The 27,137-nt window shown below is 47.9% G+C and overlaps 1 protein-coding gene across 3 annotated transcripts in view; it reads right to left on the bottom strand.

Annotated features, from left to right (window-relative positions):
* The window catches only part of LOC106591923 (sorting nexin-30), a 63,606-nt gene extending 36,816 nt beyond the window's left edge, over positions 1 to 26,790 (bottom strand). For 2 of the 3 annotated variants that reach the window (XM_082957055.1, XM_082957058.1), the window contains exons 1-2: positions 26,494 to 26,790; positions 2,818 to 3,006 (exon numbers count right to left, since the gene is read on the bottom strand). In XM_082957055.1, coding sequence (XP_082813181.1) covers positions 2,818 to 3,006; positions 26,494 to 26,634 — 330 coding nt within the window. In that variant the 5' untranslated portion in view covers positions 26,635 to 26,790. Of the gene's footprint in view, positions 1 to 2,679; positions 2,798 to 2,817; positions 3,007 to 26,493 lie in introns of those variants that run through there. The other variant, XM_045694202.2, reaches the window with a different exon arrangement.
* Positions 26,791 to 27,137: the final 347 nt, after the last annotated feature.

Here is a 27,137-nt window from a genome sequence, read left to right as displayed (position 1 = left end):
GAGGAGAGGTGAAGAGAGGTGAGGAGGGGTGAGGAGAGGTGAGGAGAGGTAAAGAGGGGTGAGGAGGGGTGAGGAGAGGTAAAGAGGGGTGAGGAGAGGTAAAGAGGGGTGAGGAGGGGTGAGGAGAGGTAAAGAGGGGTGAGGAGAGGTAAAGAGGGGTGAGGAGAGGTGAGGAGAGGTAAAGAGGGGTGAGGAGGGGTGAGGAGAGGTGAAGAGGGGTGAGGAGGGGTGAAGAGGGGTGAGGAGAGGTAAAGAGGGGTGAGGAGGGGTGAGGAGAGGTAAAGAGGGGTGAGGAGAGGTAAAGAGGGGTGAGGAGGGGTGAGGAGAGGTAAAGAGGGGTGAGGAGAGGTGAAGAGGGGTGAAGAGGGGTGAAGAGGGGTGAGGAGGGGTGAGGAGGGGTAAAGAGGGGTGAAGAGGGGTGAAGAGGGGTGAGGAGGGGTAAAGAGGGGTGAAGAGAGGTGAGGAGGGGTGAGGAGAGGTGAGGAGGGGTGAGGAGAGGTGAAGAGGGGTAAAGAGGGGTGAGGAGGGGTGAAGAGGGGTAAAGAGGGGTGAGGAGAGGTGAAGAGAGGTGAGGAGAGGTAAAGAGGGGTGAGGAGAGGTAAAGAGGGGTGAGGAGAGGTGAGGAGGGGTAAAGAGGGGTGAGGAGGGGTGAAGAGGGGTAAAGAGGGGTGAGGAGAGGTGAAGAGGGGTGAGGAGAGGTAAAGAGGGGTGAGGAGGGGTGAGGAGAGGTAAAGAGGGGTGAGGAGAGGTGAGGAGAGGTAAAGAGGGGTGAGGAGAGGTAAGAGGGGTGAGGAGAGATAAAGAGGGGTGAGGAGAGGTGAGGAGAGGTGAAGAGGGGTGAGGAGAGGTAAAGAGGGGTGAGGAGAGGTGAGGAGAGGTAAAGAGGGGTGAGGAGAGGTAAAGAGGGGTGAGGAGAGGTAAGAGGGGTGAGGAGAGGTAAAGAGGGGTGAGGAGAGGTGAAGAGAGGTGAGGAGAGGTGAAGAGGGGTGAGGAGAGGTGAAGAGGGGTGAGGAGAGGTAAAGAGGGGTGAGGAGAGGTGAGGAGAGGTGAAGAGGGGTGAGGAGAGGTAAAGAGGGGTGAGGAGAGGTGAGGAGAGGTGAAGAGGGGTGAGGAGAGGTGAAGAGGGGTGAGGAGAGGTAAAGAGGGGTGAGGAGGGGTGAAGAGGGGTGAGGAGAGGTGAGGAGAGGTGAAGAGGGGTGAAGAGGGGTAAAGAGGGGTGAGGAGGGGTGAAGAGGGGTGAGGAGAGGTGAGGAGAGGTGAAGAGGGGTGAGGAGAGGTAAAGAGGGGTGAGGAGGGGTGAAGAGGGGTGAGGAGAGGTAAAGAGGGGTGAGGAAAGGTAGAGAGGGTGAGGAGAGGTAAAGAGGGGTGAGGAGAGGTGAAGAGAGGTGAGGAGAGGTGAAGAGGGGTGAGGAGGGGTGAGGAGAGGTGAGGAGAGGTGAAGAGGGGTGAGGAGAGGTAAAGAGGGGTGAGGAGAGGTGAGGAGAGGTGAAGAGGGGTGAGGAGAGGTAAAGAGGGGTGAGGAAAAGGTAGAGAGGGTGAGGAGAGGTAAAGAGGGGTGAGGAGAGGTGAAGAGAGGTGAGGAGGGGTGAGGAGAGATAAAGAGGGGTGAAGAGGGGTGAGGAGAGGTGAAGAGGGGTGAGGAGAGATAAAGAGGGGTGAGGAGGGGTGAGGAGAGGTGAAGAGGGGTGAGGAGAGGTGAAGAGGGGTGAGGAGAGGTGAAGAGGGGTGAGGAGGGGTGAAGAGGGGTGAGGAGAGGTGAAGAGGGGTGAGGAGGGGTGAGGAGAGGTGAAGAGGGGTGAGGAGAGGTGAAGAGGGGTGAGGAGGGGTGAGGAGAGGTGAGGAGAGGTGAGGAGAGATGAAGAGGGGTGAGGAGAGGTGAAGAGGGGTGAGGAGGGGTGAGGAGAGGTGAAGAGGGGTGAGGAGAGATAAAGAGGGGTGAGGAGGGGTGAGGAGAGGTAAAGAGGGGTGAGGAGAGGTGAAGAGGGGTGAGGAGAGATGAAGAGGGGTGAGGAGAGGTGAAGAGGGGTGAGGAGGGGTGAGGAGAGGTGAAGAGGGGTGAGGAGAGATAAAGAGGGGTGAGGAGGGGTGAGGAGAGGTAAAGAGGGGTGAGGAGAGGTGAAGAGGGGTGAGGAGAGATGAAGAGGGGTGAGGAGGGGTGAGGAGAGGTGAAGAGGGGTGAGGAGAGGTGAAGAGGGGTGAGGAGAGATGAAGAGGGGTGAGGAGGGGTGAGGAGAGGTGAAGAGGGGTGAGGAGAGGTGAAGAGGGGTGAGGAGAGATAAAGAGGGGTGAGGAGGGGTGAGGAGAGGTGAAGAGGGGTGAGGAGAGGTGAAGAGGGGTGAGGAGAGATAAAGAGGGGTGAGGAGGGGTGAAGAGGGGTGAGGAGGGGTGAGGAGGGGGATGAGCGAGAAGTGAGAGACAACAACACGGTGTTGCTCCAGCCTCAGGCTAAGTTGGTCTGTTTGATGACAGAATAAACACAGAACTCTAACAACAAGAAAGCTTTATGAATGTAAAGGTTGGGGCGGATGCTGCATTTTCCCCTCCACATGACAGGTAGTGTTTTCCAGATCTGCCTTCCTGGGTGACTTCAGCTTCACGTGTCCTCCAGACGGAAACAGACAGCTGTCACATAGACACAGTCTCCATGGAACTGAGAGACAGCGAGAGGACCCTGCCTACCTTAGTGACCACTCTGTAGGTGATGTAGGTCTCCATGGAACTGAGAGACAGCGAGAGGACCCTGCCTACCTTAGTGACCACTCTGTAGGTGATGTAGGTCTCCATGGAACTGAGAGACAGCGAGAGGACCCTGCCTACCTTAGTGACCACTCTGTAGGTGATGTAGGTCTCCATGGTGGAGACGTGTTTCTTCGGGTCGTCCACGGTGACGAAAAGGTCACGTGTTTCAACATCCGGGTCGTCATCCAGCTGCAGGCGGTTCAGGAGGGAAGACGAGGACGAGGGACTCGATGTCTCCACCGGTGTCCCATTGGGCAGGCTTGGGTCCTAGAAGCAGGAAACATGAAGAACAAAAAGCTTTAGTAGTTGGATGTGTCCTAAATACCACCCAACATAGTGCACTACTTCTGACCAGAGGATACCACCCAACATAGTGCACTACTTCTGACCAGAGAATACCACCCAACATAGTGCACTACTTCTGACCAGAGAATACCACCCAACATAGTGCACTACTTCTGACCAGAGAATACCACCCTACATAGTGCACTACTTCTGACCAGAGGATACCACCCAACATAGTGCACTACTTCTGACCAGAGAATACCACCTAACATAGTGCACTACTTCTGACCAGAGAATACCACCTAACATAGTGCACTACTTCTGACCAGAGAATACCACCTAACATAGTGCACTACTTCTGACCAGAGAATACCACCCAACATAGTGCACTACTTCTGACCAGAGAATACCACCTAACACAGATCACATGACTGGTCCTCTACAGCTAATCGCAGATCACATGACTGGTCCTCTACAGCTAATCGCAGATCACATGACTGGTCCTCTACAGCTAATCACAGATCACATGACTGGTCCTCTACAGCTAATCACAGATCACATGACTGGTCCTCTACAGCTAATCGCAGATCACATGACTGGTGCTCTACAGCTAATCACAGATCACATGACTGGTCCTCTACAGCTAATCACAGATCACATGACTGGTCCTCTACAGCTAATCACAGATCACATGACTGGTGCTCTACAGCTAATCACAGATCACATGACTGGTCCTCTACAGCTAATCACAGATCACATGACTGGTCCTCTATGACTGTACTGTGTTGTTAGGTATTACAACTGTATCAGGGCATCAAACCAGCGTTGTAATAGTGGTGGTGAGGAAAGTGAATTGTGTAATATAAAAATACATTCTCATTTAAACAGAGCTGCTGCTGCTGCTGCTGGAAAAATACTGACCAAACTTTCCTGGTAGCCTGCCCAGCCAGCTAGGAGAGTTGGGCTTGTTTCATAAAGTGCTCTTTCCTAAACAGACAATAACAGTGTTAGCCAAAGTTAAACACTGATGTTAAAGACTGACAATATAAGCAAACCCCCAGGAGGTACACTGCCCTGTCAGTAGAACATTTCATACAGCTTGCTAGTTAGGCCTAGCAGGACAGAGTCATTCAGCTCTCTAGCCTCCATCTCGGAGTCCTCTCGGGCTCAGAGGTTAAAACGCCAATTGGCTCCATGTTAAATCACACATTCCCGTCTACAGGTAACTGACAAATTAAAGGAAACAACAAAAATAAAGTGTCTTAATAGGGCGTTGGGCCACCACGAACCGCCAGAACAGCATCAATGTACCTTGGCATAGATTTGACAAGTGTCTGGACAGCCAGAAGAGGACTGGCCACCCCTCATAGCCTGGTTCCTCTCTGTCAGAGACTGAGATTGCTTGACATGAAAGAAATGGTGGTCATGGATCTTGCAATATGAGCAGTGCTACAACATGATTGGGCAAGGACTGCTGCCAATAGCCAATGAGTACTCAGCATTTGAGACCAAAACAATGATGGCTTTGAGGAAAGCAACAACATGCATCGTTTGAACCGAGGTGACGGAGGACAGACTGGTGGAGCCGTAGAGAGAACGAGGTGATGGAGGACAGACTGGTGGAGCCGTAGAGAGAACGAGGTGATGGAGGACAGACTGGTGGAGCCGTAGAGAGAACGAGGTGATGGAGGACAGACTGGTGGAGCCGTAGAGAGAACGAGGTGATGGAGGACAGACTGGTGGAGCCGTAGAGAGAACGAGGTGACGGAGGACAGACTGGTGGAGCCGTAGAGAGAACGAGGTGACGGAGGACAGACTGGTGGAGCCGTAGAGAGAACGAGGTGACGGAGGACAGACTGGTGGAGCCGTAGAGAGAACGAGGTGACGGAGGACAGACTGGTGGAGCCGTAGAGAGAACGAGGTGACGGAGGACAGACTGGTGGAGCCGTAGAGAGAACGAGGTGACGGAGGACAGACTGGTGGAGCCGTAGAGAGAACGAGGTGACGGAGGACAGACTGGTGGAGCCGTAGAGAGAACGAGGTGATGGAGGACAGACTGGTGGAGCCGTAGAGAGAACGAGGTGATGGAGGACAGACTGGTGGAGCTGTAGAGAGAACGAGGTGATGGAGGACAGACTGGTGGAGGAGCTGTAGAGAGAACGAGGTGATGGAGGACAGACTGGTGGAGCCGTAGAGAGAACGAGGTGATGGAGGACAGACTGGTGGAGCCGTAGAGGGAACGAGGTGATGGAGGACAGACTGGTGGAGCCGTAGAGGGAACGAGGTGATGGAGGACAGACTGGTGGAGCCGTAGAGAGAACGAGGTGATGGAGGACAGACTGGTGGAGCCGTAGAGAGAACGAGGTGATGGAGGACAGACTGGTGGAGGAGCTGTAGAGAGAACGAGGTGATGGAGGACAGACTGGTGGAGGAGCTGTAGAGAGAACGAGGTGATGGAGGACAGACTGGTGGAGGAGCTGTAGAGAGAACGAGGTGATGGAGGACAGACTGGTGGAGCCGTAGAGAGAACGAGGTGATGGAGGACAGACTGGTGGAGCCGTAGAGAGAACGAGGTGATGGAGGACAGACTGGTGGAGGAGCTGTAGAGAGAACGAGGTGATGGAGGACAGACTGGTGGAGGAGCTGTAGAGAGAACGAGGTGATGGAGGACAGACTGGTGGAGGAGCTGTAGAGAGAACGAGGTGATGGAGGACAGACTGGTGGAGCCGTAGAGAGAACGAGGTGATGGAGGACAGACTGGTGGAGCCGTAGAGAGAACGAGGTGATGGAGGACAGACTGGTGGAGCCGTAGAGAGAACGAGGTGATGGAGGACAGACTGGTGGAGGAGCTGTAGAGAGAACGAGGTGATGGAGGACAGACTGGTGGAGGAGCTGTAGAGAGAACGAGGTGATGGAGGACAGACTGGTGGAGGAGCTGTAGAGAGAACGAGGTGATGGAGGACAGACTGGTGGAGGAGCTGTAGAGAGAACGAGGTGATGGAGGACAGACTGGTGGAGGAGCTGTAGAGAGAACGAGGTGATGGAGGACAGACTGGTGGAGGAGCTGTAGAGAGAACGAGGTGATGGAGGACAGACTGGTGGAGGAGCTGTAGAGAGAACGAGGTGATGGAGGACAGACTGGTGGAGGAGCTGTAGAGAGAACGAGGTGATGGAGGACAGACTGGTGGAGGAGCTGTAGAGAGAACGAGGTGATGGAGGACAGACTGGTGGAGGAGCTGTAGAGAGAACGAGGTGATGGAGGACAGACTGGTGGAGGAGCTGTAGAGAGAACGAGGTGATGGAGGACAGACTGGTGGAGGAGCTGTAGAGAGAACGAGGTGATGGAGGACAGACTGGTGGAGGAGCTGTAGAGAGAACGAGGTGATGGAGGACAGACTGGTGGAGGAGCTGTAGAGAGAACGAGGTGATGGAGGACAGACTGGTGGAGGAGCTGTAGAGAGAACGAGGTGATGGAGGACAGACTGGTGGAGGAGCTGTAGAGAGAACGAGGTGATGGAGGACAGACTGGTGGAGGAGCTGTAGAGAGAACGAGGTGATGGAGGACAGACTGGTGGAGGAGCTGTAGAGAGAACGAGGTGATGGAGGACAGACTGGTGGAGGAGCTGTAGAGAGAACGAGGTGATGGAGGACAGACTGGTGGAGGAGCTGTAGAGAGAACGAGGTGATGGAGGACAGACTGGTGGAGGAGCTGTAGAGAGAACGAGGTGATGGAGGACAGACTGGTGGAGGAGCTGTAGAGAGAACGAGGTGATGGAGGACAGACTGGTGGAGGAGCTGTAGAGAGAACGAGGTGATGGAGGACAGACTGGTGGAGGAGCTGTAGAGAGAACGAGGTGATGGAGGACAGACTGGTGGAGGAGCTGTAGAGAGAACGAGGTGATGGAGGACAGACTGGTGGAGGAGCTGTAGAGAGAACGAGGTGATGGAGGACAGACTGGTGGAGGAGCTGTAGAGAGAACGAGGTGATGGAGGACAGACTGGTGGAGGAGCTGTAGAGAGAACGAGGTGATGGAGGACAGACTGGTGGAGGAGCTGTAGAGAGAACGAGGTGATGGAGGACAGACTGGTGGAGGAGCTGTAGAGAGAACGAGGTGATGGAGGACAGACTGGTGGAGGAGCTGTAGAGAGAACGAGGTGATGGAGGACAGACTGGTGGAGGAGCTGTAGAGAGAACGAGGTGATGGAGGACAGACTGGTGGAGGAGCTGTAGAGAGAACGAGGTGATGGAGGACAGACTGGTGGAGGAGCTGTAGAGAGAACGAGGTGATGGAGGACAGACTGGTGGAGGAGCTGTAGAGAGAACGAGGTGATGGAGGACAGACTGGTGGAGGAGCTGTAGAGAGAACGAGGTGATGGAGGACAGACTGGTGGAGGAGCTGTAGAGAGAACGAGGTGATGGAGGACAGACTGGTGGAGGAGCTGTAGAGAGAACGAGGTGATGGAGGACAGACTGGTGGAGGAGCTGTAGAGAGAACGAGGTGATGGAGGACAGACTGGTGGAGGAGCTGTAGAGAGAACGAGGTGATGGAGGACAGACTGGTGGAGGAGCTGTAGAGAGAACGAGGTGATGGAGGACAGACTGGTGGAGGAGCTGTAGAGAGAACGAGGTGATGGAGGACAGACTGGTGGAGGAGCTGTAGAGAGAACGAGGTGATGGAGGACAGACTGGTGGAGGAGCTGTAGAGAGAACGAGGTGATGGAGGACAGACTGGTGGAGGAGCTGTAGAGAGAACGAGGTGATGGAGGACAGACTGGTGGAGGAGCTGTAGAGAGAACGAGGTGATGGAGGACAGACTGGTGGAGGAGCTGTAGAGAGAACGAGGTGATGGAGGACAGACTGGTGGAGGAGCTGTAGAGAGAACGAGGTGATGGAGGACAGACTGGTGGAGGAGCTGTAGAGAGAACGAGGTGATGGAGGACAGACTGGTGGAGGAGCTGTAGAGAGAACGAGGTGATGGAGGACAGACTGGTGGAGGAGCTGTAGAGAGAACGAGGTGATGGAGGACAGACTGGTGGAGGAGCTGTAGAGAGAACGAGGTGATGGAGGACAGACTGGTGGAGGAGCTGTAGAGAGAACGAGGTGATGGAGGACAGACTGGTGGAGGAGCTGTAGAGAGAACGAGGTGATGGAGGACAGACTGGTGGAGGAGCTGTAGAGAGAACGAGGTGATGGAGGACAGACTGGTGGAGGAGCTGTAGAGAGAACGAGGTGATGGAGGACAGACTGGTGGAGGAGCTGTAGAGAGAACGAGGTGATGGAGGACAGACTGGTGGAGGAGCTGTAGAGAGAACGAGGTGATGGAGGACAGACTGGTGGAGGAGCTGTAGAGAGAACGAGGTGATGGAGGACAGACTGGTGGAGCCGTAGAGAGAACGAGGTGATGGAGGACAGACTGGTGGAGGAGCTGTAGAGAGAACGAGGTGATGGAGGACAGACTGGTGGAGGAGCTGTAGAGAGAACGAGGTGATGGAGGACAGACTGGTGGAGGAGCTGTAGAGAGAACGAGGTGATGGAGGACAGACTGGTGGAGGAGCTGTAGAGAGAACGAGGTGATGGAGGACAGACTGGTGGAGGAGCTGTAGAGAGAACGAGGTGATGGAGGACAGACTGGTGGAGGAGCTGTAGAGAGAACGAGGTGATGGAGGACAGACTGGTGGAGGAGCTGTAGAGAGAACGAGGTGATGGAGGACAGACTGGTGGAGGAGCTGTAGAGAGAACGAGGTGATGGAGGACAGACTGGTGGAGGAGCTGTAGAGAGAACGAGGTGATGGAGGACAGACTGGTGGAGGAGCTGTAGAGAGAACGAGGTGATGGAGGACAGACTGGTGGAGGAGCTGTAGAGAGAACGAGGTGATGGAGGACAGACTGGTGGAGGAGCTGTAGAGAGAACGAGGTGATGGAGGACAGACTGGTGGAGGAGCTGTAGAGAGAACGAGGTGATGGAGGACAGACTGGTGGAGGAGCTGTAGAGAGAACGAGGTGATGGAGGACAGACTGGTGGAGGAGCTGTAGAGAGAACGAGGTGATGGAGGACAGACTGGTGGAGGAGCTGTAGAGAGAACGAGGTGATGGAGGACAGACTGGTGGAGGAGCTGTAGAGAGAACGAGGTGATGGAGGACAGACTGGTGGAGGAGCTGTAGAGAGAACGAGGTGATGGAGGACAGACTGGTGGAGGAGCTGTAGAGAGAACGAGGTGATGGAGGACAGACTGGTGGAGGAGCTGTAGAGAGAACGAGGTGATGGAGGACAGACTGGTGGAGGAGCTGTAGAGAGAACGAGGTGATGGAGGACAGACTGGTGGAGGAGCTGTAGAGAGAACGAGGTGATGGAGGACAGACTGGTGGAGGAGCTGTAGAGAGAACGAGGTGATGGAGGACAGACTGGTGGAGGAGCTGTAGAGAGAACGAGGTGATGGAGGACAGACTGGTGGAGGAGCTGTAGAGAGAACGAGGTGATGGAGGACAGACTGGTGGAGCCGTAGAGAGAACGAGGTGAGGGAGGACAGACTGGTGGAGCCGTAGAGAGAACGAGGTGATGGAGGACAGACTGGTGGAGGAGCTGTAGAGAGAACGAGGTGATGGAGGACAGACTGGTGGAGGAGCTGTAGAGAGAACGAGGTGATGGAGGACAAACTGGTGGAGGAGCTGTAGAGAGAACGAGGTGATGGAGGACAGACTGGTGGAGGAGCTGTAGAGAGAACGAGGTGATGGAGGACAGACTGTTGGAGGAGCTGTAGAGAGAACGAGGTGATGGAGGACAGACTGTTGGAGGAGCTGTAGAGAGAACGAGGTGATGGAGGACAGACTGTTGGAGGAGCTGTAGAGAGAACGAGGTGATGGAGGACAGACTGGTGGAGGAGCTGTAGAGAGAACGAGGTGATGGAGGACAGACTGGTGGAGGAGCTGTAGAGAGAACGAGGTGATGGAGGACAGACTGGTGGAGGAGCTGTAGAGAGAACGAGGTGATGGAGGACAGACTGGTGGAGGAGCTGTAGAGAGAACGAGGTGATGGAGGACAGACTGGTGGAGGAGCTGTAGAGAGAACGAGGTGATGGAGGACAGACTGGTGGAGGAGCTGTAGAGAGAACGAGGTGATGGAGGACAGACTGGTGGAGGAGCTGTAGAGAGAACGAGGTGATGGAGGACAGACTGGTGGAGGAGCTGTAGAGAGAACGAGGTGATGGAGGACAGACTGGTGGAGGAGCCGTAGAGAGAACGAGGTGATGGAGGACAGACTGGTGGAGGAGCTGTAGAGAGAACGAGGTGATGGAGGACAGACTGGTGGAGGAGCTGTAGAGAGAACGAGGTGATGGAGGACAGACTGGTGGAGGAGCTGTAGAGAGAACGAGGTGATGGAGGACAGACTGGTGGAGGAGCTGTAGAGAGAACGAGTTGATGGAGGACAGACTGGTGGAGGAGCTGTAGAGAGAACGAGGTGATGGAGGACAGACTGGTGGAGGAGCTGTAGAGAGAACGAGGTGATGGAGGACAGACTGGAGGAGGAGCTGTAGAGAGAACGAGGTGATGGAGGACAGACTGGTGGAGGAGCTGTAGAGAGAACGAGGTGATGGAGGACAGACTGGTGGAGGAGCTGTAGAGAGAACGAGGTGATGGAGGACAGACTGGTGGAGGAGCTGTAGAGAGAACGAGGTGATGGAGGACAGACTGGTGGTGGAGCCGTAGAGAGAACGAGGTGATGGAGGACAGACTGGTGGAGGAGCTGTAGAGAGAACGAGGTGATGGAGGACAGACTGGTGGAGGAGCTGTAGAGAGAACGAGGTGATGGAGGACAGACTGGTGGAGGAGCTGTAGAGAGAACGAGGTGATGGAGGACAGACTGGTGGAGGAGCTGTAGAGAGAACGAGGTGATGGAGGACAGACTGGTGGAGGAGCTGTAGAGAGAACGAGGTGATGGAGGACAGACTGGTGGAGGAGCTGTAGAGAGAACGAGGTGATGGAGGACAGACTGGTGGAGGAGCTGTAGAGAGAACGAGGTGATGGAGGACAGACTGGTGGAGGAGCTGTAGAGAGAACGAGGTGATGGAGGACAGACTGGTGGAGGAGCTGTAGAGAGAACGAGGTGATGGAGGACAGACTGGTGGAGGAGCTGTAGAGAGAACGAGGTGATGGAGGACAGACTGGTGGAGGAGCTGTAGAGAGAACGAGGTGATGGAGGACAGACTGGTGGAGGAGCTGTAGAGAGAACGAGGTGATGGAGGACAGACTGGTGGAGGAGCTGTAGAGAGAACGAGGTGATGGAGGACAGACTGGTGGAGGAGCTGTAGAGAGAACGAGGTGATGGAGGACAGACTGGTGGAGGAGCTGTAGAGAGAACGAGGTGATGGAGGACAGACTGGTGGAGGAGCTGTAGAGAGAACGAGGTGATGGAGGACAGACTGGAGGAGGAGCTGTAGAGAGAACGAGGTGATGGAGGACAGACTGGTGGAGGAGCTGTAGAGAGAACGAGGTGATGGAGGACAGACTGGTGGAGGAGCTGTAGAGAGAACGAGGTGATGGAGGACAGACTGGTGGTGGAGCCGTAGAGAGAACGAGGTGATGGAGGACAGACTGGTGGAGGAGCTGTAGAGAGAACGAGGTGATGGAGGACAGACTGGTGGAGGAGCTGTAGAGAGAACGAGGTGATGGAGGACAGACTGGTGGAGGAGCTGTAGAGAGAACGAGGTGATGGAGGACAGACTGGTGGAGGAGCTGTAGAGAGAACGAGGTGATGGAGGACAGACTGGTGGAGGAGCTGTAGAGAGAACGAGGTGATGGAGGACAGACTGGTGGAGGAGCTGTAGAGAGAACGAGGTGATGGAGGACAGACTGGTGGAGGAGCTGTAGAGAGAACGAGGTGATGGAGGACATACTGGAGGAGCTGTAGAGAGAACGAGGTGATGGAGGACAGACTGGTGGAGGAGCTGTAGAGAGAACGAGGTGATGGAGGACAGACTGGTGGAGGAGCTGTAGAGAGAACGAGGTGATGGAGGACAGACTGGTGGAGGAGCTGTAGAGAGAACGAGGTGATGGAGGACAGACTGGTGGAGGAGCCGTAGAGAGAACGAGGTGATGGAGGACATACTGGAGGAGCTGTAGAGAGAACGAGGTGATGGAGGACTATATGGACTTGTTTTTATTCTACAGAGTGAATTGGAGGTAATAGACAACTTGTTTAAGTTGAAAAGGCAGCTGTGCTCCCTCTAGTTATTTGTGTCTTAATGATTGAATCAAACACTGTGCTTAAAGCATCAGACAAGCTCAGTGCATATGGCTGATTTTTTTTAAACACATAGGATGTGTCAATATATGGAAAAAGACACTTTTTAAAATGTAGTCCAATTGGTGGAAAGAATAGACGACTCTTGGTCGACCAACATTTTTTTGTAGGGGGACAGCCCTAATGTGCAGAAACACCATCATTAACATGATAGGATGTTAATTGCTTAATTAACTCAAGAACCACACCTGTGTGGAAGCACCTGCTTTTCAATATACTCAGTATCCTTCATTTCCTCAAGATTAAAAACAGAGCTCTACTACGGGCCTTGGTCAAAACAGAGCCCTACTACGGGCCTTGGTCAAAACAGAGCCCTACTACGGGCCTTGGTCAAAACAGAGCCCTACTACGGGCCTTGGTCAAAACAGAGCCCTACTACGGGCCTTGGTCAAAACAGAGCCCTACTACGGGCCTTGGTCAAAACAGAGCCCTACTACGGGCCTTGGTCAAAACAGAGCCCTACTACGGGCCTTGGTCAAAACAGAGCCCTACTACGGGCCTTGGTCAAAACAGAGCCCTACTACGGGCCTTGGTCAAAACAGAGCCCTACTACGGGCCTTGGTCAAAACAGAGCCCTACTACGGGCCTTGGTCAAAACAGAGCCCTACTACGGGCCTTGGTCAAAACAGAGCCCTACTACGGGCCTTGGTCAAAACAGAGCCCTACTACGGGCCTTGGTCAAAACAGAGCCCTACTACGGGCCTTGGTCAAAACAGAGCCCTACTACGGGCCTTGGTCAAAACAGAGCCCTACTACGGGCCTTGGTCAAAACAGAGCCCTACTACGGGCCTTGGTCAAAACAGAGCCCTACGGGCCTTGGTCAAAACAGAGCCCTACGGGCCTTGGTCAAAACAGAGCCCTACTACGGGCCTTGGTCAAAACAGAGCCCTACGGGCCTTGGTCAAAACAGAGCCCTACGGGCCTTGGTCAAAACAGAGCCCTACGGGCCTTGGTCAAAACAGAGCCGATGGTAAACTACGATAACAAATGAACACGTTCTTGAAAGGCTTTCTTTATGTTCAGTCCAGTGATTTATGGAGAGATGGTTTATGAACAGCCTAATTCCTCTAGACCTAGGAGGGAGCATTAGGAATGCATTGCACTGTGGAACGCCAGGAATGCTTCAACCAAGATTATGGGTAGGTTTGCCGGACACGGATTAAGGCCTATGCCTGGAATAAAAAACACGCTCAAAGGGACAAGCTCTTTTGAAAATGCTTTCTCGTATAGGATAAGTCTCAGCTTCTACCTCCAAGCCATAAGACTCCTGAACAGCTAATCAAAGGGCTACCCAGACCCCTCTTTTACACTGCTGCTACTCTGTTTATTATCTATACAGTCACTTTAACTCTACCTACATGTTACCTCAATTACCTCGACTAACCAGTGCCCCCACACATTGACTCTGTACCGTAATACCCTGTATATAGCCTCCACATTGACTCTGTACCGGTACCCCCTGTATATAGCCTCCACATTGACTCTGTACCGGTACCCCCTGTATATAGCCTCCACATTGACTCTGTACCGGTACCCCCTGTATATAGCCTCCACATTGACTCTGTACCGGTACCCCCTGTATATAGCCTCCACATTGACTCTGTACCGGTACCCCCTGTATATAGCCTCCACATTGACTCTGTACCGGTACCCCCTGTATATAGCCTCCACATTGACTCTGTACCGGTACCCCCTGTATATAGCCTCCACATTGACTCTGTACCGTAACACCCTGTATATAGCCTCCACATTGACTATGTACCGGTACCACCCTGTATATAGCCTCCACATTGACTCTGTACCGTAATACCCTGTATATAGCCTCCACATTGACTCTGTACCGGTACACCCTGTATATAGCCTCCACATTGACTCTGTACCGGTACCCCCTGTATATAGCCTCCACATTGACTCTGTACCGGTACCCCCTGTATATAGCCTCCACATTGACTCTGTACCGTAATACCCTATATATAGCCTCCACATTGACTCTGTACCGTAATACCCTGTATATAATCTAGCTATTATTAAGGTCTACTACACCTGTTGTATTCAGCATTTCACTGTAATGTCTACTACACCTGTTGTATTCAGCATTTCACCGTAAGGTCTACTACACCTGTTGTATTCAGCATTTCACTGTGAGGTCTACTACACCTGTTGTATTCAGCATTTCACTGTAAGGTCTACTACACCTGTTGTATTCAGCATTTCACTGTAAGGTCTACTACACCTGTTGTATTCAGCATTTCACTGTGAGGTCTACTACACCTGTTGTATTCAGCATTTCACTGTAAGGTCTACTACACCTGTTGTATTCAGCATTTCACTGTAAGGTCTACTACACCTGTTGTATTCAGCATTTCACTGTGAGGTCTACTACACCTGTTGTATTCAGCATTTCACTGTGAGGTCTACTACACCTGTTGTATTCAGCATTTCACTGTGAGGTCTACTACACCTGTTGTATTCAGCATTTCACTGTGAGGTCTACTACACCTGTTGTATTCAGCATTTCACTGTAAGGTCTACTACACCTGTTGTATTCAGCATTTCACTGTGAGGTCTACTACACCTGTTGTATTCAGCATTTCACTGTGAGGTCTACTACACCTGTTGTATTCAGCATTTCACTGTGAGGTCTGCTACACCTGTTGTATTCAGCATTTCACTGTGAGGTCTACTACACCTGTTGTATTCAGCATTTCACTGTGAGGTCTACTACACCTGTTGTATTCAGCATTTCACTGTGAGGTCTGCTACACCTGTTGTATTCAGCATTTCACTGTGAGGTCTACTACACCTGTTGTATTCAGCATTTCACTGTGAGGTCTACTACACCTGTTGTATTCAGCATTTCACTGTGAGGTCTACTACACCTGTTGTATTCAGCATTTCACTGTAAGGTCTACTACACCTGTTGTATTCAGCATTTCACTGTGAGGTCTACTACACCTGTTGTATTCAGCGTTTCACTGTAAGGTCTACTACACCTGTTGTATTCAGCATTTCACTGTGAGGTCTACTACACCTGTTGTATTCAGCATTTCACTGTGAGGTCTAATACACCTGTTGTATTCAGCATTTCAATGTGAGGTCTACACCTGTTGTATTCAGCATTTCACTGTAAGGTCTACTACACCTGTTGTATTCAGCATTTCACTGTGAGGTCTGCTACACCTGTTGTATTCAGCATTTCACTGTGAGGTCTACTACACCTGTTGTATTCAGCATTTCACTGTAAGGTCTACTACACCTGTTGTATTCAGCATTTCACTGTGAGGTCTACTACACCTGTTGTATTCAGCATTTCACTGTGAGGTCTACTACACCTGTTGTATTCAGCATTTCACTGTGAGGTCTACTACACCTGTTGTATTCAGCATTTCACTGTGAGGTCTAATACACCTGTTGTATTCAGCATTTCAATGTGAGGTCTACACCTGTTGTATTCAGCATTTCACTGTAAGGTCTACTACACCTGTTGTATTCAGCATTTCACTGTGAGGTCTACTACACCTGTTGTATTCAGCATTTCACTGTGAGGTCTACTACACCTGTTGTATTCAGCATTTCACTGTAAGGTCTACTACACCTGTTGTATTCAGCATTTCACTGTGAGGTCTACTACACCTGTTGTATTCAGCATTTCACTGTAAGGTCTACTACACCTGTTGTATTCAGCATTTCACTGTGAGGTCTACTACACCTGTTGTATTCAGCATTTCACTGTGAGGTCTACTACACCTGTTGTATTCAGCATTTCACTGTAAGGTCTACTACACCTGTTGTATTCAGCATTTCACTGTGAGGTCTACTACACCTGTTGTATTCAGCATTTCACTGTGAGGTCTACTACACCTGTTGTATTCAGCATTTCACTGTGAGGTCTACTACACCTGTTGTATTCAGCATTTCACTGTAAGGTCTACACCTGTTGTATTCAGCATTTCACTGTGAGGTCTACACCTGTTGTATTCAGCATTTCACTGTGAGTTGTAATACACCTGTAGTATTCAGCATTTCACTGTAAGGTCTACTACACCTGTTGTATTCAGCATTTCACTGTGAGGTCTACTACACCTGTTGTATTCAGCATTTCACTGTGAGGTCTACCTACACCTGTTGTATTCAGCATTTCACTGTAAGGTCTACTACACCTGTTGTATTCATTATTTCACTGTGAGGTCTACTACACCTGTTGTATTCAGCATTTCACTGTGAGGTCTACTACACCTGTTGTATTCAGCATTTCACTGTGAGGTCTACTACACCTGTTGTATTCAGCATTTCACTGTGAGGTCTACTACACCTGTTGTATTCAGCATTTCACGGTGAGGTCTACTACACCTGTTGTATTCAGCATTTCACGGTGAGGTCTACTACACCTGTTGTATTCAGCATTTCACTGTAAGGTCTGCTACACCTGTTGTATTCAGCATTTCACTGTAAGGTCTACTACACCTGTTGTATTCAGCATTTCACTGTGAGGTCTACTACACCTGTTGTATTCAGCATTTCACTGTGAGGTCTGCTACACCTGTTGTATTCAGCATTTCACTGTGAGGTCTGCTACACCTGTTGTATTCAGCATTTCACTGTGAGGTCTACTACACCTGGTGTATTCAGCATTTCACTGTAAGGTCTACTACACCTGGTGTATTCAGCATTTCACTGTGAGGTCTACTACACCTGTTGTATTCAGCATTTCACTGTAAGGTCTACCTACACCTGTTGTATTCAGCATTTCACTGTGAGGTCTACTACACCTGTTGTATTCAGCATTTCACTGTGAGGTCTACTACACCTGTTATATTCAGCATTTCACTGTAAGGTCTACTACACCTGTTGTATTCAGCATTTCACTGTAAGGTCTACTACACCTGTTGTATTCAGCATTTCACTTTGAGGTCTACTACACCTGTTGTATAAGGCATTTCACTGTAAGGTCTACTACACCTGTTGTATTCAGCATTTCACTGTGAGGTCTACTACACCTGTTGTATTCAGCATTTCACTGTAAGGTCTACTACACCTGTTGTATTCAGCATTTCACTGTGAGGTCTACTACACCTGTTGTATTCAGCATTTCACTGTAAGGTCTACTACACCTGTTGTATTCAGCATTTCACTGTGAGTTCTACTACACCTGTTGTATTCAGCATTTCACTGTGAGGTCTACTACACCTGTTGTATTCAGCATTTCACTGTAAGGTCTACTACAGCTGTTGTATTCAGCATTTCACTGTGAGGTCTACTACACCTGTTGTATTCAGCATTTCACTGTAAGGTCTACTACACCTGCTGTATTCAGCATTTCACTGTAAGGTCTACTACACCTGTTGTATTCAGCATTTCACTGTGAGGTCTACTACACCTGTTGTATTCAGCATTTCACTGTGAGGTCTACTACACCTGTTGTATTCAGCATTTCACTGTAAGGTCTACTACACCTGTTGTATTCAGCATTTCACTGTGAGGTCTACTACACCTGTTGTATTCAGCATTTCACTGTAAGGTCTACTACACCTGTTGTATTCAGCATTTCACTGTGAGGTCTACACCTGTTGTATTCAGCATTTCACTGTAAGGTCTACTACACCTGTTGTATTCAGCATTTCACTGTAAGGTCTACTACACCTGTTGTATTCAGCATTTCACTGTGAGGTCTACTACACCTGTTGTATTCAGCATTTCACTGTGAGGTCTGCTACACCTGTTGTATTCAGCATTTCACTGTGAGGTCTACTACACCTGTTGTATTCAGCATTTCACTGTGAGGTATACTACACCTGTTGTATTTAGCATTTCACTGTGAGGTCTACACCTGTTGTATTCAGCATTTCACTGTAAGGTCTACTACACCTGTTGTATTCAGCATTTCACTGTAAGGTCTACTACACCTGTTGTATTCAGCATTTCACTGTGAGGTCTACTACACCTGTTGTATTCAGCATTTCACTGTAAGGTCTACTACACCTGTTGTATTCAGCATTTCACTGTGAGGTCTACTACACCTGTTGTATTCAGCATTTCACTGTAAGGTCTACTACACCTGTTGTATTCAGCATTTCACTGTGAGTTCTACTACACCTGTTGTATTCAGCATTTCACTGTGAGGTCTACTACAACTGTTGTATTCAGCATTTCACTGTAAGGTCTACTACACCTGTTGTATTCAGCATTTCACTGTGAGGTCTACTACACCTGTTGTAATCAGCATTTCACTGTGAGGTCTACTACACCTGTTGTATTCAGCATTTCACTGTAAGGTCTACTACACCTGTTGTATTCAGCATTTCACTGTGAGGTCTACTACACCTGTTGTATTCAGCATTTCACTGTGAGGTCTACTACACCTGTTGTATTCAGCATTTCACTGTAAGGTCTACTACACCTGTTGTATTCAGCATTTCACTGTGAGGTCTACTACACCTGTTGTATTCAGCATTTCACTGTGAGGTCTGCTACACCTGTTGTATTCAGCATTTCACTGTGAGGTCTGCTACACCTGTTGTATTCAGCATTTCACTGTGAGGTCTACTACACCTGTTGTATTCAGCATTTCACTGTAAGGTCTACTACACCTGTTGTATTCAGCATTTCACTGTGAGGTCTGCTACACCTGTTGTATTCAGCATTTCACTGTGAGGTCTACTACACCTGTTGTGTTCAGCATTTCACTGTAAGGTCTACTACACCTGTTGTATTCAGCATTTCACTGTAAGGTCTACTACACCTGTTGTATTCAGCATTTCACTGTAAGGTCTACTACACCTGTTGTATTCAGCATTTCACTGTGAGGTCTACTACACCTGGTGTATTCAGCATTTCACTGTAAGGTCTACTACACCTGGTGTATTCAGCATTTCACTGTGAGGTCTACTACACCTGTTGTATTCAGCATTTCACTGTAAGGTCTACCTACACCTGTTGTATTCAGCATTTCACTGTGAGGTCTACTACACCTGTTGTATTCAGCATTTCACTGTGAGGTCTACTACACCTGTTGTATTCAGCATTTCACTGTAAGGTCTACTACACCTGTTGTATTCAGCATTTCACTGTGAGTTGTACTACACCTGTTGTATTCAGCATTTCACTGTGAGGTCTACTACACCTGTTGTATTCAGCATTTCACTGTAAGGTCTACTACACCTGTTGTATTCAGCATTTCACTGTGAGGTCTACTACACCTGTTGTATTCAGCATTTCACTGTGAGGTCTACTACACCTGTTGTATTCAGCATTTCACTGTGAGGTCTACTACACCTGTTGTATTCAGCATTTCACTGTGAGTTGTACTACACCTGTTGTATTCAGCATTTCACTGTGAGGTCTACTACACCTGTTGTATTCAGCATTTCACTGTAAGGTCTACTACACCTGTTGTATTCAGCATTTCACTGTGAGGTCTACTACACCTGTTGTATTCAGCATTTCACTGTAAGGTCTACTACACCTGTTATATTCAGCATTTCACTGTAAGGTCTACTACACCTGTTGTATTCAGCATTTCACTGTAAGGTCTACTACACCTGTTGTATTCAGCATTTCACTTTGAGGTCTACTACACCTGTTGTATAAGGCATTTCACTGTAAGGTCTACTACACCTGTTGTATTCAGCATTTCACTGTGAGGTCTACTACACCTGTTGTATTCAGCATTTCACTGTAAGGTCTACTACACCTGTTGTATTCAGCATTTCACTGTGAGGTCTACTACACCTGTTGTATTCAGCATTTCACTGTAAGGTCTACTACACCTGTTGTATTCAGCATTTCACTGTGAGTTCTACTACACCTGTTGTATTCAGCATTTCACTGTGAGGTCTACTACACCTGTTGTATTCAGCATTTCACTGTAAGGTCTACTACACCTGTTGTATTCAGCATTTCACTGTGAGGTCTACTACACCTGTTGTATTCAGCATTTCACTGTAAGGTCTACTACACCTGCTGTATTCAGCATTTCACTGTAAGGTCTACTACACCTGTTGTATTCAGCATTTCACTGTGAGGTCTACTACACCTGTTGTATTCAGCATTTCACTGTGAGGTCTACTACACCTGTTGTATTCAGCATTTCACTGTAAGGTCTACTACACCTGTTGTATTCAGCATTTCACTGTGAGGTCTACTACACCTGTTGTATTCAGCATTTCACTGTAAGGTCTACTACACCTGTTGTATTCAGCATTTCACTGTGAGGTCTACTACACCTGTTGTATTCAGCATTTCACTGTAAGGTCTACTACACCTGTTGTATTCAGCATTTCACTGTGAGGTCTACTACACCTGTTGTATTCAGCATTTCACTGTGAGGTCTACTACACCTGTTGTATTCAGCATTTCACTGTGAGGTCTACTACATCTGTTGTATTCAGCATTTCACTGTGAGGTCTACACCTGTTGTATTCAGCATTTCACTGTAAGGTCTACTACACCTGTTGTATTCAGCATTTCACTGTGAGGTATACTACACCTGTTGTATTCAGCATTTCACTGTAAGGTCTACCTACACCTGTTGTATTCTGCATTTCACTGTGAGGTCTACTACACCTGTTGTATTCAGCATTTCACTGTAAGGTCTACTACACCTGTTGTATTCAGCATTTCACTGTGAGGTCTACTACACCTGTTGTATTCAGCATTTCACTGTAAGGTCTACTACACCTGTTGTATTCAGCATTTCACTGTGAGGTCTACTACACCTGTTGTATTCAGCATTTCACTGTGAGGTCTGCTACACCTGTTGTATTCAGCATTTCACTGTAAGGTCTACTACACCTGTTGTATTCAGCATTTCACTGTAAGGTCTACTACACCTGTTGTATTCAGCATTTCACTGTGAGGTCTACTACACCTGTTGTATTCAGCATTTCACTGTAAGGTCTACTACACCTGTTGTATTCAGCATTTCACTGTGAGGTCTACTACACCTGTTGTATTCAGCATTTCACTGTAAGGTCTACTACACCTGTTGTATTCAGCATTTCACTGTGAGTTCTACTACACCTGTTGTATTCAGCATTTCACTGTGAGGTCTACTACAACTGTTGTATTCAGCATTTCACTGTAAGGTCTACTACACCTGTTGTATTCAGCATTTCACTGTGAGGTCTACTACACCTGTTGTATTCAGCATTTCACTGTAAGGTCTACTACACCTGTTGTATTCAGCATTTCACTGTGAGGTCTACTACACCTGTTGTATTCAGCATTTCACTGTGAGGTCTACTACACCTGTTGTATTCAGCATTTCACTGTGAGGTCTACTACACCTGTTGTATTCGGCATTTCACTGTGAGGTCTACTACACCTGTTGTATTCAGCATTTCACTGTAAGGTCTACTACACCTGTAGTATTCAGCATTTCACTATGAGGTCTACTACACCTGTTGTATCCTGCATTTCACTGTGAGGTCTACTACACCTGTTGTATTCAGCATTTCACTGTGAGGTCTGCTACACCTGTTGTATTCAGCATTTCACTGTGAGGTCTACTACACCTGTTGTATTCAGCATTTCACTGTGAGGTCTACTACACCTGTTGTATTCAGCATTTCACTGTGAGGTCTACTACACCTGTTGTATTCAGCATTTCACTGTGAGGTCTACTACACCTGTTGTATTCAGCATTTCACTGTAAGGTCTACTACACCTGTTGTATTCAGCATTTCACTGTAAGGTCTACTACACCTGTTGTATTCAGCATTTCACTGTAAGGTCTACTACACCTGTTGTATTCAGCATTTCACTGTAAGGTCTACTACACCTGTTGTATTCAGCATTTCACTGTAAGGTCTACTACACCTGTTGTATTCAGCGTTTCACTGTAAGGTCTACTACACCTGTTGTATTCAGCATTTCACTGTGAGGTCTACTACACCTGTTGTATTCAGCATTTCACTGTGAGGTCTGCTACACCTGTTGTATTCAGCATTTCACTGTGAGGTCTGCTACACCTGTTGTATTCAGCATTTCACTGTGAGGTCTACTACACCTGTTGTATTCAGCATTTCACTGTAAGGTCTACTACACCTGTTGTATTCAGCATTTCACTGTGAGGTCTGCTACACCTGTTGTATTCAGCATTTCACTGTGAGGTCTACTACACCTGTTGTGTTCAGCATTTCACTGTAAGGTCTACTACACCTGTTGTATTCAGCATTTCACTGTAAGGTCTACTACACCTGTTGTATTCAGCATTTCACTGTAAGGTCTACTACACCTGTTGTATTCAGCATTTCACTGTGAGGTCTACTACACCTGGTGTATTCAGCATTTAACTGTAAGGTCTACTACACCTGGTGTATTCAGCATTTCACTGTGAGGTCTACTACACCTGTTGTATTCAGCATTTCACTGTAAGGTCTACCTACACCTGTTGTATTCAGCATTTCACTGTGAGGTCTACTACACCTGTTGTATTCAGCATTTCACTGTGAGGTCTACTACACCTGTTGTATTCAGCATTTCACTGTAAGGTCTACTACACCTGTTGTATTCAGCATTTCACTGTGAGTTGTACTACACCTGTTGTATTCAGCATTTCACTGTGAGGTCTACTACACCTGTTGTATTCAGCATTTCACTGTAAGGTCTACTACACCTGTTGTATTCAGCATTTCACTGTGAGGTCTACTACACCTGTTGTATTCAGCATTTCACTGTGAGGTCTACTACACCTGTTGTATTCAGCATTTCACTGTGAGGTCTACTACACCTGTTGTATTCAGCATTTCACTGTGAGTTGTACTACACCTGTTGTATTCAGCATTTCACTGTGAGGTCTACTACACCTGTTGTATTCAGCATTTCACTGTAAGGTCTACTACACCTGTTGTATTCAGCATTTCACTGTGAGGTCTACTACACCTGTTGTATTCAGCATTTCACTGTAAGGTCTACTACACCTGTTATATTCAGCATTTCACTGTAAGGTCTACTACACCTGTTGTATTCAGCATTTCACTGTAAGGTCTACTACACCTGTTGTATTCAGCATTTCACTTTGAGGTCTACTACACCTGTTGTATAAGGCATTTCACTGTAAGGTCTACTACACCTGTTGTATTCAGCATTTCACTGTGAGGTCTACTACACCTGTTGTATTCAGCATTTCACTGTAAGGTCTACTACACCTGTTGTATTCAGCATTTCACTGTGAGGTCTACTACACCTGTTGTATTCAGCATTTCACTGTAAGGTCTACTACACCTGTTGTATTCAGCATTTCACTGTGAGTTCTACTACACCTGTTGTATTCAGCATTTCACTGTGAGGTCTACTACACCTGTTGTATTCAGCATTTCACTGTAAGGTCTACTACACCTGTTGTATTCAGCATTTCACTGTGAGGTCTACTACACCTGTTGTATTCAGCATTTCACTGTAAGGTCTACTACACCTGCTGTATTCAGCATTTCACTGTAAGGTCTACTACACCTGTTGTATTCAGCATTTCACTGTGAGGTCTACTACACCTGTTGTATTCAGCATTTCACTGTGAGGTCTACTACACCTGTTGTATTCAGCATTTCACTGTAAGGTCTACTACACCTGTTGTATTCAGCATTTCACTGTGAGGTCTACTACACCTGTTGTATTCAGCATTTCACTGTAAGGTCTACTACACCTGTTGTATTCAGCATTTCACTGTGAGGTCTACTACACCTGTTGTATTCAGCATTTCACTGTAAGGTCTACTACACCTGTTGTATTCAGCATTTCACTGTGAGGTCTACTACACCTGTTGTATTCAGCATTTCACTGTGAGGTCTACTACACCTGTTGTATTCAGCATTTCACTGTGAGGTCTACTACATCTGTTGTATTCAGCATTTCACTGTGAGGTCTACACCTGTTGTATTCAGCATTTCACTGTAAGGTCTACTACACCTGTTGTATTCAGCATTTCACTGTGAGGTATACTACACCTGTTGTATTCAGCATTTCACTGTAAGGTCTACCTACACCTGTTGTATTCTGCATTTCACTGTGAGGTCTACTACACCTGTTGTATTCAGCATTTCACTGTAAGGTCTACTACACCTGTTGTATTCAGCATTTCACTGTAAGGTCTACTACACCTGTTGTATTCAGCATTTCACTGTAAGGTCTACTACACCTGTTGTATTCAGCATTTCACTGTGAGGTCTACTACACCTGTTGTATTCAGCATTTCACTGTGAGGTCTACTACACCTGTTGTATTCAGCATTTCACTGTAAGGTCTACTACACCTGTTGTATTCAGCGTTTCACTGTGAGGTCTACTACACCTGTTGTATTCAGCGTTTCACTGTGAGGTCTACTACACCTGTTGTATTCAGCATTTCACTGTAAGGTCTACTACACCTGTTGTATTCAGCATTTCACTGTGAGGTCTACTACACCTGTTGTATTCAGCATTTCACTGTAAGGTCTACCTACACCTGTTGTATTCAGCATTTCACTGTGAGGTCTACTACACCTGTTGTATTCAGCATTTCACTGTAAGGTCTACTACACCTGTTGTATTCAGCATTTCACTGTGAGGTCTACTACACCTGTTGTATTCAGCATTTCACTGTAAGGTCTACTACACCTGTTGTATTCAGCATTTCACTGTGAGGTCTACTACACCTGTTGTATTCAGCATTTCACTGTGAGGTCTACTACACCTGTTGTATTCAGCATTTCACTGTGAGGTCTACTACACCTGTTGTATTCAGCATTTCACTGTGAGGTCTACTACACCTGTTGTATTCGGCATTTTACTGTGAGATCTACTACACCTGTTGTATTCAGCATTTCACTGTGAGGTCTACTACACCTGTTGTATTCAGCATTTCACTGAGAGGTCTACTACACCTGTTGTATTCAGCATTTCACTGTAAGGTCTACTACACCTGTTGTATTCAGCATTTCACTGTGAGGTCTACTACACCTGTTGTATTCAGCATTTCACTGTGAGGTCTACTACACCTGTTGTATTCAGCATTTCACTGTGAGGTCTACTACACCTGTTGTATTCAGCATTTCTCTGTAAGGTCTACTACACCTGTTGTATTCAGCATTTCACTGTGAGGTCTACACATGTTGTATTCAGCATTTCACTGTGAGGTCTACTACACCTGTTGTATTCAGCATTTCACTGTGAGGTCTGAGTAGCGAAGTCATATAGTGATCTACTTCTCTTGCTATTTGTAAACATCCTCTATCTCCTGGCAGGCTACAGCTTGTCTTGGACATGGCCCCATTTTCACTACACACATTATGATACAACAAGTTATACACACAGTAAACAATCCCCCATAGAGAGCACAGGATGTGGCCAAACGGCACCCTGTTCCCTATGTAGTTCACTACTTTTTGAGGGCTCTGGTCAAAAGTAGTGCACTATATTGGGAATCAGGTGCCATTTGTGGCCACAGCCCATGAGAACGAGATGTCCCTGAGGAAAACACAGCGCCGTTGTCAAGCTGCTCATGACTGGCACGGACAGCCCACTCTGAAGCCACCTACAGTATCACAAAACCAGCTCAACTGTCTAGGGCTGTTTGTTTATGTGTGTTTATGTTTTAAATACCACTGCTTTGTAGAAATAGCATGGGTTTTAAAAACGACAACATCTGCTCTGTATCAACAACAGACTGAAAGCTCTTCCAATCTGGACCTGGTATTCATTTGTATTAGGCTGCGTATGATATGGTTATCTTGAGTTCTTTACAAACTACTGGTAGAAGGAATCTCCAGCTTGAAGACCCCGTCTTTATCTATCCTGTGATCAGAAAACCTTCGGCATGGATTAATTTACAAAATGTTATAGAGTTAAACAATGTTTTGTTAGGTCATATACAGTCACAACAAGCATCTATAGTTGATGCCATATGGAGAATTCACTGAATCTCTGTAGCTTCAAGTTATCAGTAGAAATCAGTCTCCCAACAGCTCTGTCCCCAGATCTATTACATGTCTACAGGATAAACTGATAAAAAAAAATGTCATATTCGAAAAGATATTTGTGGTTTGGTGAAACAGATGAGCGTTCAGAAGAAGAAAAAAAAAAATCAGAAAACATTTGATAACCATGTTAGTCGGTTATTATCCTAAACCCGTGTTAGGACCAAAATATCTAAACAACTAGTTAACATATTTATCTATCTATCTATATATTTATCATACCTTCTCTCCAATGCTGCTGGTGATGTTCCTGACATCTGGACTGGGTGTGAGAGCAGCCTCCTCGGCTCCGAGCGGATGGCAGATCTCTTGAATGGGTTTTTGTCCCGATGATGCCAGTGATTTAGGGGTGCCAGCACTCATTGTGCAAGAGACGGGAAACCGAGAACCGATTTAACGGAAAATCTCTTCGTTTTTTTTATTTTTTGGCCTGGAATTATGGTTTGTTTTGTGATTATTTCCAATCCCGTGTATCAAATGCTGAACCCGCTGGCTGCATCCACACAACTGTCAGGTGACTCGCACCGGAAGTAAAATAACAGTACCGGAAGTAATACAACGCTTGAGCCAGAGGGTGCGTTCGAGTGGATCACTTTTGTCAATTCGGGTGACAATCGTTGGTCACATCCTTTCAAAGTGTGTTGCATTATTGGGATAAAATTGTCCCACTTGCACCTACATGTCCACTGCATGAACAATACAACCACCAGGGGCGGCAGGTATCCTAGTGGTTAGAGCGTTGAGTCTGTAACCCAAAGGTTGATGATCAAGTCCCCGAGCTAACAAAGTAAAAATCTGTTGCTCTGCCTCTGGACAAGGCGGTTAACTCATTATTCCTAGGCTGTCATTGTAAATAAGAATTTATT

The sequence above is a fragment of the Salmo salar genome, chromosome 01, assembly GCF_965601325.2.
Source record: "Salmo salar chromosome 01, fSalSal1, whole genome shotgun sequence".
NCBI classification, from domain to species: Eukaryota; Metazoa; Chordata; class Actinopteri; order Salmoniformes; family Salmonidae; genus Salmo; species Salmo salar.
Note: the sequence above shows the minus strand (reverse complement) of the source record. Positions and strands in the feature narration are given on the sequence as shown.